Source organism: Argopecten irradians, chromosome 1 (genome assembly GCF_041381155.1).
Source record: "Argopecten irradians isolate NY chromosome 1, Ai_NY, whole genome shotgun sequence".
In the NCBI taxonomy this organism is placed as follows: domain Eukaryota; kingdom Metazoa; phylum Mollusca; class Bivalvia; order Pectinida; family Pectinidae; genus Argopecten; species Argopecten irradians.
Genome location: NC_091134.1, coordinates 59294982 through 59308933, shown reverse-complemented (window position 1 = coordinate 59308933; position 13952 = coordinate 59294982). Strand labels below are relative to the sequence as shown.

The 13952-nt window shown below is 32.2% G+C and overlaps 3 protein-coding genes across 4 annotated transcripts; 1 reads left to right on the top strand and 2 right to left on the bottom strand.

The window, feature by feature from the left end:
• Nucleotides 1-2965: 2965 nt before the first annotated feature.
• On the bottom strand, nt 2966-3277 carry LOC138336407 (secreted acidic protein 2-like). The gene has a single exon (XM_069285934.1). It carries the CDS (start codon nt 3275-3277, stop codon nt 2966-2968), a length of 312 nt encoding a protein of 103 aa, XP_069142035.1.
• Nucleotides 3278-4746: 1469 nt separating this feature from the next.
• LOC138335637 (uncharacterized protein CPn_0128/CP_0643/CPj0128/CpB0130-like) lies at nt 4747-8145 on the top strand. The gene is made up of 4 exons (XM_069284805.1): nt 4747-4827; nt 5200-5371; nt 5631-5858; nt 6743-8145. The coding sequence occupies exons 1-4, from the start codon at nt 4795-4797 to the stop codon at nt 7315-7317; spliced, it is 1008 nt and encodes a 335-aa protein (XP_069140906.1). The 5' UTR covers nt 4747-4794; the 3' UTR covers nt 7318-8145.
• On the bottom strand, nt 7704-13885 carry LOC138335648 (uncharacterized). Of its 2 annotated transcripts, none has more exons than XM_069284812.1 (4): nt 13768-13885; nt 12678-13357; nt 11587-11731; nt 7704-11215 (listed from the first exon to the last, which is right to left on the bottom strand). In XM_069284812.1, exons 1-4 carry the CDS (start codon nt 13851-13853, stop codon nt 11062-11064), a joined length of 1065 nt encoding a protein of 354 aa, XP_069140913.1. In that variant the 5' UTR covers nt 13854-13885; the 3' UTR covers nt 7704-11061. The 2 variants fall into 2 exon arrangements, with proteins under 2 accessions (XP_069140913.1, XP_069140917.1); XM_069284816.1 differs by having other exon boundaries at nt 12963-13357.
• Nucleotides 13886-13952: the final 67 nt, after the last annotated feature.

Genomic DNA, 13952 nt, shown 5'->3' with positions numbered 1-13952 from the left:
TTTTTACAACTTATAAAGCCTTCTTCTAATATACATGTACCATACAATGACGAAACAAGACACAATAAACCCAGACAATATTGATAACATTAAATAACAAATTTATATTTGTCCTTGTTAATACAAATAAGATATTTGGATTTTGAAGGTCATTTTTATTACCTGAATTGATAAGTTCGAAAAATTTAAACTTGATAAGTCTTAATAACTTAATAATATATTTTTAAATAAATCGTTTTCTTAATTCGTGAAATATCACAGTTACGTATAAATGAATTTCGTCTCCAGTGTCACCTCTATCATAACTTAAGCAAATTCTCTCCCTATTACATTTCAACAATTTTATTTTACACCCAGACACATGATAATGTGTAAAATGAGGGATATAACAAATACAAATATATAGGCATGATAGGATGGACAAGTATATGTATGAGTCGGAGGTCCCATACGGCTTTCCACATGTACATAACATTATTATATAGCAATTACTCTCAACATTTGTACATTACACATGTATGAAACACAAAGTGTAAATATATCATTCATGGTTCAATAAGAAAGGGGAAAAAAGGAAAAGAAAAAAAATTAAATGATAAATGTAGAATATTTTGATTTTATAGTAGCATCATTATAACGATAATCGTAGAGGAATAAGTATTTTAAGAAAAAGGGAGAGTAAGAGGACACTCTTATTACATACTGATAGCAAACCTTTCATCTTATCATCATTTGGGTTAATTCGGAAGTAGTTTGGAATATACTTTCTTTGCAAATTTTGGACAACAGCATTATTACAAACAAACAAATAATGAAACTCATTTCCAACATGTTCCAAGCACATATTAAAAAGTCTATCTTCTTTAGGAATATTTCGCCATCTGAATGGGGAAATTTAAGTTACAGGTACGTATTTGGGTTATTTGCAATCTGTTATTTTGGACATTATTGTCAAATACTTCTCAAATTTAAATTCAGGTTTCAAAATTAAATAGAATTGTCCACTCGATGAGTTCTGGACATCAGAAAACCAGTTTTGGATGAACTGGTCTTGGAGCCTTTGTTTTAAATAGTGTTTGAAAAACATCTCAGGCATGATAATTTCATTATCAAATATACATGAAAAACCAGTTTCATCAAATATACTATTAATTTTGCTAATCCACTTGAAGGAATGAGTCCCATTATCTTGTAGACAAAGAGCTAATTTCATTAAAATACTACTTGATTTTTCAATTTATTCCAAAAACGAGCCATTCGAAGTTTGACATTTAATTCCAACGGAAACCGACCAAGTTCTCCATATACCATGAAATCAGGGATGCTAGATCTCACTCTCAATATCATTTTACAGAATTTCAAATGCATTTGTTCTAGTTTCTTTAAATTTTCAAACCCCCACACTTCCGAGCCGTACAAGAGAATAGGCTCAACTACCGAATCGAAAATCTTTAATTGTAAGTCAATTGGAATAGCCTGGTTACGATTTTTTTTTATATAATGCAAAAAGGGATTTTTGGGCTTGATCCATAAGTCGAACTTTTGCTTTTAAAAAGGTTCCTTTGTAATTAAATATTACACCAAGATATATAAAATTATCCACAATTTTAAGTGTTGCATCTCGCAAATAAAACTCAAGATTTTGGGGTGACTTCCGCTTACAGAAAATCAGAACTTTAGTTTTGTCGACATTTACCTTCAGTTTCCAAATATCACAATAATGGCGGAAAATATCCAACGCTTTTTAAAGCCCTTCGGGAGTTTCTGAAAACAGAAGTGTATCGTCGGCATATAACAAGACGAAGATTTCAATAAAAAGCTGTAACTCAGATGATATATCTTCAATTATCTTTGCGAGAGGAACGCTTTTCATAAACTTAAAAAAAGAAGTTTCTAAATCATTTTAGAATAATGAAAATAGTATAGGGGAAAGATTTTCGCCTTGTCTTACTCCAGATAAACACGGGGGAAAATCTGATACTTTTCCATTATGTTTAACACATGACTTAATATTACTATATATATATATATACATATTCTTAATAACAGTAAAACATTTGCCTTTGATATATGATTTTTTAAGTTTCATCCACAGTCCAGCTCGCCAAACCGTATCAACATTTGTGAAATAACAATATTATCGACTGTAGAATGATCTTTACGGAATCCTGCTTGATTAATAGAAAGAATTTGCTTTTGCTTTACATAAAGATTTAGGAGATTATTTATTATAGATGTAAAAAGCTTTCCTACACAGCTTAAATAGTTACAATTTCTGGAGGTGAATGTTTGAATATTTTATCATAACCAGGGGCTTAACCATCTTTTATTTGCCCGATCCCTTTTTTTAACTTCCTCATCCGTTATTTCAATATTAAATATATCATCATCATCATAATCATTATCATCGTCATCGTTCAAGTCGTTATCATTATCATCATAACCACCATCATCCATCATCATCATCATCATCATCATTATCATCATCATCATCATCATCATCATCATCGTTATCATAGTTTAATATATCATCATCATCATCATCATCATCATCATATTTCAATAAATCATCATCACCGTCATCTTTCAATACATCATCATCATCATAATCATTATTATCATCCTCATCATCGCAATACATTACCATCGTCGCTATCGTTCGATTCATCGCCATCATCGTTATCGTCATCTTTCAGGGAATTGAAATGCTGGTACAGTGAATCTAGTGGTATATCAACTGTCTTTTTTTTTATACTGACGAAAATGTATTAATAGTTTTCCAAAATTCTTTAGAGGTTTTTTTTTGACAAAGAACGAAGTTTCTTACAACACTTCTCTTGGATTTAGGAGATTATTTATTATAGATGTAAAAAGCTTTCCTACACAGCTTAAATAGTTACAATTTCTGGAGGTGAATGTTTGAATATTTTATCATAACCAGGGGCTTAACCATCTTTTATTTGCCCTATCCCTTTTTTTTAACTTCCTCATCCGTTATTTCACTATTAAATATATCATCATCATCGTCATCGTTCAAGTTGTTATCATTATCATCATAACCACCATCATCAATCATCATCATCATCATCATAATATCATCATCATCATCATCATCATCATCATTATCATCGTTTAATATATCATCATCATCATAATCATATTTCAATAAATCATCATCACCGTCATCTTTCAATACATCATCATCATCATAATCATTATTATCATCCTCATCATCGCAATACATTACCATCGTCGCTATCGTTCGATTCATCGCCATCATCGTTATCATCATCTTTCAGGGAATTGAAATACTGGTACAGTGAATCTAGTGGTATATCAACTGTCTTTTTTTCCACTGACGAAAATGTATTAATAGTTTTCCAAAATTCTTTAGAGGTTTTTTTTGACAAAGAACGAAGTTTCTTACAACACTTCTCTTGGAACTTCCTATAGCTTATTCGAAGCTATTTACTGTACTCGCTATTTTTTATTATTATTATCATTCATATCAGTTTTATTAATGACTGTTCTGTTAAACTTATATTTAATCCTACTTTTGTTAAAAGCATTTCGTGTTAAACCAAATTCTTTGTCAAACCATGGTTTACTCATGTTTGTTTTTTGTTTATGTCTAACCGTCAGAGACACAAAAACTTTGTTGGCCGCCCCTTTTAGAACTTGACAAATGGCCTGTAACCACATCATTGATTTGGTCAATATCAACCTCATCATTACCGACTAGCTCGTCTAAAGAGTTTCGAACTGCGCGCAAATTAATATTTTCAATCAGTGACCCTCAAGACACTTCATTGAGTAAAAGGAGACATCCAAGTGGTAAGGTAGATAAAGCCAAGCTGTGAAAAATTACAGTTAAAGGTTGAAAACATCGTCCGCAATACAGTGACAATAGAGCTAGTGAAAGATCAGTCTTTAAAAATTGAAAAATTAAATTTGAATTCCCTGAATCTATCATACGTTTGTTTTTTCAATCTCAACATTTTGTTTTAAATTGTTTTGCTTAAATTTACGTTTTGGGAAATAAAAAGAGAAAGATCAATGACAATATTGCATCTTGCATCTGATAGTACAGAGTAGATAGACAGATAATTCAGTAACCCAGCATCAAAAACTGGCGGAAAAAAACCCAAAGTAAAAGGAGTACGCTGGATCCAGAAGAGATGTATATTCCTTTTAGTTTGCCAATGTGTCTTTAAGATGATACTATCCCTTTTGATGGCATTTTCGAAGGTAATCCCTCAGGCCTGGAATATCGACGATGGGTATATGTCGTAGACATCGAATTTCTTCAGGAAAAGTTGATGTGGCATCCTATTAAAGTCCTTAGGGATACCCTATATAGCTAGTTGACGAGGTCTATCTGGAGTTCTATATCGACGTTTCTTGTCTTGCTCATGACTTACAACAGAAGCTGTAGCGACCAAAAGTGATCGTAACTCTCTATGGCAAATAAAAAGGCCGATGATTTACTACCTGTTTTCTTTACATGTCCTCTTTCTTGAAAAAAACCACTTATGGTACATGTCTTTGTTATCCTTTACTACTCATACCGATTCTGGTCATTAAAGGTACCATGACATTTCCTGAGAAAGGTTCTTCTGTCCTTCCTCTTCTATTGTGATACTCTCCATAGAATAATATATTAGATACATCCACTTCTTTTGGTACATATATTACTACGATTGTTTTTAATCCGTCATCCGCATACTTATCTACATGTACTTCCGCTTTACATTCTACTTTCGCTTTCTCTTTGAGTTGTACCGGAAGGTGTACATGTGGAACGGACGCATTCCCAAGCTATTTCGTGTAGGTATCCTATATGTCATATAGATTTGTAATAAAATATATGATATATACTATCTAAATAATGATATGTAGTTAATATGTACAATCTGTTTACATGCACACTTTAGATACAGCACAGGGCCTCGTTACTAATGAACAAGATAGGTCACATAGACGTGACTTATCTTATATAGATACAGTATATAGATACATTGTACATGTATGGTGTATGCCCTTGCCTTGTATTTTGTAACGTTAAAACACATTCAATGTGCAAGCTTTCTCAGCCTAAAGCCAAACTTTTACATTTTGACAGTCTAGTACCATTGTAGTATCAAATATAACACTGTTTTATTGTTAAATATAACCTATATAGTATGATTTCCTTTCCAGACTGTTAAAACAGTGACATTTTGTAGGATGTCTTCCTGTCCTAATGTGTTGATATATAAAGGGGAGGGTGCTAAAGAGGAGAATGTGGAACGGCTCTTACATCAGATATCAAAATATACACCACGGGATAAATACAATATTCAAACCATTTCTCCGGAAGAAACTAAACAAGGTATTTCAAAAGTATAGTTGTTTGTGTATATTCTGTAAATCTCAACTACTAGGCATACATGACAGCAATTCCAGACAGACTTTTTTTGTTAAATAATGACATTGAATCAATTTATTATACTAAATGTATATATATATAAAAAATTCCAATTTCCGCAAGATTTTTCTGAGTAATGTTTAAAAAATTACATTATTAACTACTATGCACTTGTCAATTCCTTAGCAAAATCGAATCTTACACCACTTTTTCAATTCTTTAGGAGATTGGACGTCGACAACAGCTCTGTATGTTATAGGAGGGGGGTATGATCTTGGATTCATCAGAGCTCTCGGAGACGAGGGGACCATAAAGATCAGAGACTATGTACGGGCAGGTGGCAGGTACCTAGGGATTTGTGCTGGAGCTTACTTTGCCTGTAACAGTATAGAGTTTGACAAGGAGGGACCTCAGCAAGTTTGTGGAGACAGGATCCTTAGGTTCTTTCCAGGTAAGTTATCCTGTATTTACTTTATTGACATATTTATCTAGAGCATTTAGACTAACTGTTCATGGTCACAGGCATTTACAAACTACAATAATAGTCTGACCACATGTCATAATAATCTTGAGATCAGAGAACTATAATTGCCAACTAAGACATCTGTTATAATATCTTTCCTATGACAAAATATGTGCGCCTGTGTTCATGATTAGTATACTGTTGAAGATGAAGTGCTCATTTTAATGATGGAATACCAATATCCCTTTGATATCAGAAGTAAAAATTTTAGATAAAATGGCCATCATCACCTAACAGTATCTACACATTTTGTGATGTCTCCAAGAGGGGATCACAAAGTTGACACACACTAGTCCAAGTACTTGTATATTGACAAAGTACAAAAAGTCACTGAAGATGGGATGGCGATATACACTGTACAGAAGCCCATGAGCTATTAACATATTACTTTCAGTCATATCACATATATTTTGTTTCACTCCATCGGAAGAGAGCATGGTAGCTTTTTTAGCATCTTTGATTATTTAAGGGTTACAATTCACCTACTTCTTTGAATATTAGTGAAGTAATCCTTGGCAAGTGAAGATTGGGTCTGGGTATAATACAGTTCTGAAAATTTCAAAAGTCAACACAACTCCAATGACAAAGTAGAGTTGCTTTTTCGATGAATACAGATAAAACAACATGTCAAATTGAGTTTTGTACATTATTTAAATTACAGATGTGTATTGACCCTAGTACTGACCTCAACAGCTTCAATGTCAAGGTTAAAATGAGTACAAATTATGGATATATGTTGAATCTTTAAGGGACCTTCATACAACATCAATACCAAGGTCAAATTAAATGCTAATCAATATTTTACCTTACAGGTGTTTGTGTCGGTCCTGTTCATGGCCCCTATAACTACAACATTAAGGTCAGTACAAGGGCAGTACCAGTCCAGTTCTCGGACCCAAACTGGACCCCACAGGAAAAGGTTTCCTTATGTGGCTACTTTAATGGAGGTGGGATGTTTCTGCCACAAAAATTATACAACAAATGTAAAATTACTAGAGACTCGGAGAGCTACGACCAAGACATCAGTGATGAAGATGAGAAAATTCTCCAGGAGATCAAAGACAGACATGTATTAGGTGTTGATGCTGAAGCAGGAACCAAGATAGATGACAAAACCTTTAGCAATCAACCATCTGGAACTATCAAAGACATTCTTTGTCGTTTTTCTGAGGTTAAAGGTCAGCCATTAGCAGCTGTAACATGTAAGGTTGGCAATGGATTGGCTGTCTTGTCGGCTGTTCATCTGGAGATGGACAGCCAAGGTCTCGACAAGGAGGACAAATTTTTGCAGCCAATCATCAGTCAGCTTAAACCCTACGATGGGAAGCGTGAGAAGTGCTTTGGATCTTTGTTACGTCATGCTGGATTGGATGTTTTAACATCTTGATTAGGCTGGCACCTTCCCATATTAATTAGCTTCAGGAATTCTACACTAGTAGCTTTTGCTTTATCAGAAAGAATTCTTTATTCTTAATTAAGGAACATTTAAATTGACTTTTGAGGATATACAGGGCCCAGTTTCATAAACATTCCTCAACTTTAAGGAATTCCTTAACTTAAAATTTCCAATACAGAAGTTAAGGAAAAACCCTAAAGTTAAGGAACCTTCCCTAAAATATAAAATGCTTTCCTATGGAAAATTTTAAAATGAAGGAATTCCTTTTAAGGAATGAAACTGGGCCCAGATGTTCAATTGGACTGAGTAGATTTTATGCAGGAAATGGTCTCTGAAGAAAAAAACAATAACTATCATAGAAAATGAATCAATGCTAATCATGTGCAATAATTTATTCCTTTTTCATGCTTGCTCTTCTACATTAAAATATATAATTATCATAAATGGCAAAAGCAGTCATACAATGGATAAAATATGAGTAAGAAGCAGATCTTCCGTTTACAACATTGTTACTTTATTAGTCCACTGTAACATACATTATTTAGAAAAAGTCTTAGAAATCAAATAGGTATTTACACCTATAGAGAAACACTGTTTTTCACAATTTTTTATCATAAAGCTGACAATGCAACTTTAACGTTTGTGTTCATTTTTTTTGTTAATGTTTTGCAGATAAATAATATAAATTATTTCAAATCTCAACAAGAATTTGTTTAAATCACATTGTCAGCTTAACTAAAGGAAACAACAGGTATAACAAAAAGTCACTATTATTGCTGTATATGTATTACAATTAATAAGAGTCACAAACTATCAATCCATAACATGTCATCAAAGTGCTCAATACAATTATTGGATGTAATTCATTTTCTTATTTCAAACCTGTCAGTTACACTGACAAAATAGATACAATAAAGACCCCTATTATTGCTCCATATAGATAAGATAGTATACCTGTTATCAGTAAACACATGTGATCATTAAATTATCTCCATTAAAACAAAACAAGGGCTAAATCATTTCCCTATTTTTTAGAAACATATTCTGCAGATGAAGTATCTGTACGGAATAGTTATGTTTCGTATTTGCACTCAATTTTATTGATTTAATTTTAAACTTAATCCCACACCATACACAACAAATATTACAATATACAGATGTACATTTCAGTGTCCTGTGCTTTATACTCCATGTGTTCACTAGCAAAACCTGATATACACAATGGGAATACTCAAATTAGACCAACCAAATTCACTTTGATATCACACTGATAGTAGACATTCATTTGTTGGCATATAGATATCATATATCTATAAATTTATATTATATACAGGTATCTATAAATTTATATTTATACCCGGTATATCTATAAATCTACTCAATCATGCTTACAATTGGTGGATAACAAACAGTAACTATAGACTTTAAAACTTAATCAAATTATCAATAAATAAATCCATATCAATATATCACAGCTTGCTACATTGTGTCTTACACATATTGCTAACATAAATTTTACAATACAAACAGTTAATACTGATATATATAGATATCATGGTACAAAGGTATATCATATTGTGCCTTTAAATCCATACGGTGCTAATTTGTTGAATAGCCATTGGCCTTCAAGAACCTGAGAATTAACAATCAATGTACCATACCATACATTTATATTTTAATTATTTAATGTTACAGATGTTTTTTTCTGAATTAAACTATAGGAGGCGACACTTTTGAATTCAGAATAACATTGTTTCGTATATATATTTGTATTTACAATTGGTCATTGATCCTTTTGTAAACTAATTCTAACTAATTGATTTATCCCTTTCTATTACATATTACATATGTATTTAAGCATTTCTTGGTAAGATTGTAAACGTAGAATCTAAAATTTGATTTCTGTTTGAGACAATAAGGTATTTATACACTTCTTATGATCAATAAAGGAGACAGATTTTTGTCATAATCTCATATAATCACAGGACATGTATGTGTAGTCACAGATAATTACCAATCTGTAAAAAGCGGAAAAAAGCAGAAAGCAAATTAAATACAATAAAAGAGCTAAACAGTATCAACAATACATGTATCCATATCAAAATCAGTAATGCTGCATCATGTAATGTAGGTGATCAGGAGCATAGCTTAGTGAATGAAACTTGCATATTTTATGTATTTCGATACTTTAGACATTTTATTCAGTCATTTACACCTGGATAAGGTTGGTGTCATTAGTGCCATCAGGTGCCATTTCCTGAACATGAGGAGCCATGATAAAACAAAGTGTTTTGAATAGACACACTATGTACAGTATATGTATATCAAGATAAACTTTTATATTCATCACTGGCCTCAATTAATGTAGGTCATGATAAAAATTCTTAATTTGAAATTATTCCCTTTGCATCTAAGATGAGAATTATACATTAATTGTATTATTTAATTAAATATGAAGCAAATAGTGCAAAATATTGTTGATTTATTAATAAAAATATTTTTTTGTTAAGGTAGCTCCATACTTTTGGTAAAACCCATGTCATTTTTTTCTAACAGGTCTTATTTTCTTGCATTTGTCATGTAGATTTCAAATCTGTAAAGATAAATGGGTGTTCTCGAACTACTTTTTAAGATATTTGAGCTTGAAATATACCATCCATGCAAATTTGCTGACCGAAAATAGAAAAATTCATAAAATTATGTTTTCTGTAATATTAGGGTGAATGTAGTCTCGATCCTGTTGATTTTTTGTCCTAAATTTCTTACGATAGAACAATGTACAAAACTATTTTATTTTTATAAATGCTAACTAATTTTTGTTATTTCCCAGGACCGTTTCTATACGTAATTACCATGTTTTGCCATATTTTCGCCCGTAAAAAATCAATGAATAGGCCAAAAAGGAAATGAAAACCCATGTCAATTTCACAATATTTGTATATGATATGCCCAAGGTAATATGTTTTTCAAATATCATATAAAAAACATGGGGTCCTCGATCAAAATTTCACAATTTTGTAAGCTTGAAGTTTGTAACTCGCAACCCTACCCCCATTTCATCTAGTGCTAAGATGGGTTATATTTGACTATTTTTTGAAAATCATGCCGCAAAAAAACATTCCACATCAGTTCATACGTTTTTGTGATATTATTTCTTGTTTATGTCTGTTTGTTTTTTATGATTTTCTCCAAATTGTGTGTTTAAAGGAAATCCGTATGCGATTTTTTTAGAATTCTGGAATTTCGGTCCGGCCGGGTCCCGTCTTATGATTTATAGCGACAAACGGCACTTCCGGTGTTTAAAAATCCATTCCTATTTACGACAGGGACCGCAAAAACCTCAGAGATAGCATTTAATTTTCACTTCACTGCTTTTATTTGATTTATTTAATGATTTTAAACATTCAATATTATATGTAGACAATTTTCACCTATTGAAAAAATATCCAAGTGTGATGTCGTGGCGTATCGGAAACCATTCTGGAATTCAAAACAACCTCCGCAACTTCCGGTATAGCGTCAAATGAATTGGCGCGATTTTCAAAAGTATGGACCTACCTTAATGAACATTTTTCAATTCTTTTTTTTATTTCTTCAAATTTATATTGTAATTTTGGTATGGAATTTTTGTCCTTATATCCAAACCATTGATATCATGTCGTGAATGTACATTTATATAAGAACCAAATTTATAGGCAAATTATTCATAAAGTCTAAAGAAACAATATTCCAGCTTTAAGCAAACGTTTCGTAAGATTTCCTGAAATCCTCTGAACAATTTAACAGACCGTTGCGATATTCCACCAACTCATCCCAATGATCTTCATGTTTCATCATTTCTGTATTCTTACTACATTCGTAATGGAAATCTGGGCCTTTAGACTCATACCTAAAATTCAGTAAGACAATAAAAAATAAAATTAGACATTTTTACTTCAAAACTTTGTAGACAATGCAGAGGTGTAATGATTATTTTACCACAGGTAGCTAGATGCATGGTGACATAATGTAATGTACTGTAAAAAATTATTTGCTCCGAATATATTTATTTGTAAACCCATTATCAATGAACTTTAATGACTGACAAGTGTATGTCAATGATTAATTAAAATTCATGTCAGAAATTTTCATTTCAAATCTATATCAATAAAGAATACATGTACAGATTATTTATTCACCTGAAAATTAAATTTTGACCTATGCCTCTATAATCTTTTCAGGTTAATGATTATATTAGTTTTTGAACAAGACAGGAAATACCATTTAGGATTTGGTCCTCGGATTCGTTCAATTTCTTCACAACGTTTCACCTCCAACAGCCTATCCTGTTCTATACGTAATCTTTCCATGCGGAGTCTGGCAATCTCTGGCTGGTAAGGGGAGGTAATCACCTTTGATGATGTGGCTTTGTAAACAAATGTTTAGTTTTAGTAGAATGCACAACATTTTATCATTTACAGTCATTAAATTACACATTTTGCAAATATGCATCACAATTACAAGGATTGTTGATTGGATTTATATTCATCTAGCATGCAGTCAGCAAATTTTGAAATTGTGGGAAGCGAAAAAAGCAATTATGCTTTTAACAAATTACAGCCCGATTAAAATCAAAGCAATAGGTTGATATCAAAACCACAAAACCTACCATTGAAATGTTATTACAATAATGCATACAGTGTGTATTAGCAAATATATATTGGCATCATACTAGTATCTATTATAACTGTACTGGCTGGCGAGCAGTTCCAGTCAAGTACAATTTCTCACCAATGATGCATGTGTACTTTTTATTTTTACTACATGCAAAGTCTCAAACAATGTTTGTGGAAATATGCCTAGTAGTGTTTTTTCAGTTCAATGTTTTTTTTTTTGTTTTTTTTTTTTTAATTTTTGCACCCAAATTTGATAAAAATACACATGCATTGATAAGACTTTGTCCTTGCAGACGAAAACTGTTTGCCAGACAATCATGAGATACTGGTAATGGGAGAGCAGCTATTGAGAATTACCTACAGCATAGAAGTATTTAATGTTTTTAGCATTATCAGAAATAGAAATAAATATACAAATAAAAGACATTGAGTTTTATCTACATCTATAAAAGGAAATCTTCAAAGATACAAGAATAGAATATTAATTTTGTTGTTTTTAAATTAGATAACCACCCATTATGCATGATGTACACACAGTGGAAAAACCCATTAAATGTTGGAATGTCAAATGAAAATGTCATTAATATTTTTTAAAGCTTTAAAACTGAAATTATCTATCAATCTAATGTTAAATAAGTTTTCTTGAAATGTTTACATAATGTATAAGACTAAATATGATTTATCAAAATTGTTTACCTGTAGCTGGGGCTTCAGATGACATAAGAAACATTTTATCTACATCTGTTCTGGTGAACGGGCCCACTTTTGTCTTCGATTTACTGGACTTGAATGTGAATCTTGGGGCAGATTTTGGTCGTATGTTGTGTTTTTTAGTAGAAGGAATATTGATATCTAAGTAAGAGAGTTCATAAGGAGCAGACATAGTTACAGGAAAGTATCGAAGAGACAAAGAGTCCTTAGTACTGAGAGGGTACTCAGCCTTCTCCTGTTTTGTGAATTCTTCCTCTTCATCCATCTCACCTTTATATGGAAAACTGGTTTTGTATGTATTTGCAATCCTTTGAGACATCATCGAATTTGATCTGTCCAACCAATCAATTTCATTTTCCCGTAAAGGTTGACCCCTAAAGCTCAGGTCAGATGTCTGTGATCGAAGACGAGATAATTCCTCGTCAGTATCGATGAAACTTGTTCTAAGAGTGTTATTGCTGAATTCTTTAGATTGCAGTTTGTTGCTGAAGGAGACATTTTTGTCCAGATTTGCACTGAGAGATCCTAGGTTGTTTGCTATATCTCCCAAGGATTTGACATAGTGTCTATCGCTATACTTTGCTGGGTTGAACATGGTATGCTGACTTGTTAGCCTTGATGATGATTTTGTTATTTGGGAATTGTTCAAGTACGTTGGTTTTTCCCTGTAATAAAGAAAATATTTAATAACATAATAACTAGTCAATATTGAATATAAAGTTGGTAGTTTGCATTCTGTACAGTGTCATACCAGAACATGCAGTAACACATCTTGAATTTCCCGCCTTTCAAGTTCCAGTATTTAAAATTTAAACACTCGTTACTTGTGCACACATGGGTGACGGCATATGTTACTCGTCTATGGACTTCAAACTTGCTAAATAATTAAATTGTGCATTTGATCATTGGCAAAGTCGACCGGTTCTTTTATCAATAAAACATTTTAGTTTTATTTGGTGTAATAAAATTGATCACCATATATTGACCAACTCTGTAAATAATCTTTAGCAAACCCTTATATTGCAAAAGCTCTGCTGTTGTAAGAAAATCTGCTTATGCATCGACTCCAACTTACCAAAAAGAGGAAGAGCGTCCATGTAAAACAAAATCTTCGTCTGGATTTCTGAAGCCTTGGCTTCGACTAAAACTTGCGATCGACATCTTTGTTTACGGAAGTGAAAGTGATTAGATACCACGCATGCGCAGATCGGCTTTCCGTTTTACTGGTACTCTGTGTCAATAAAGTCCTTAAATTAAAGA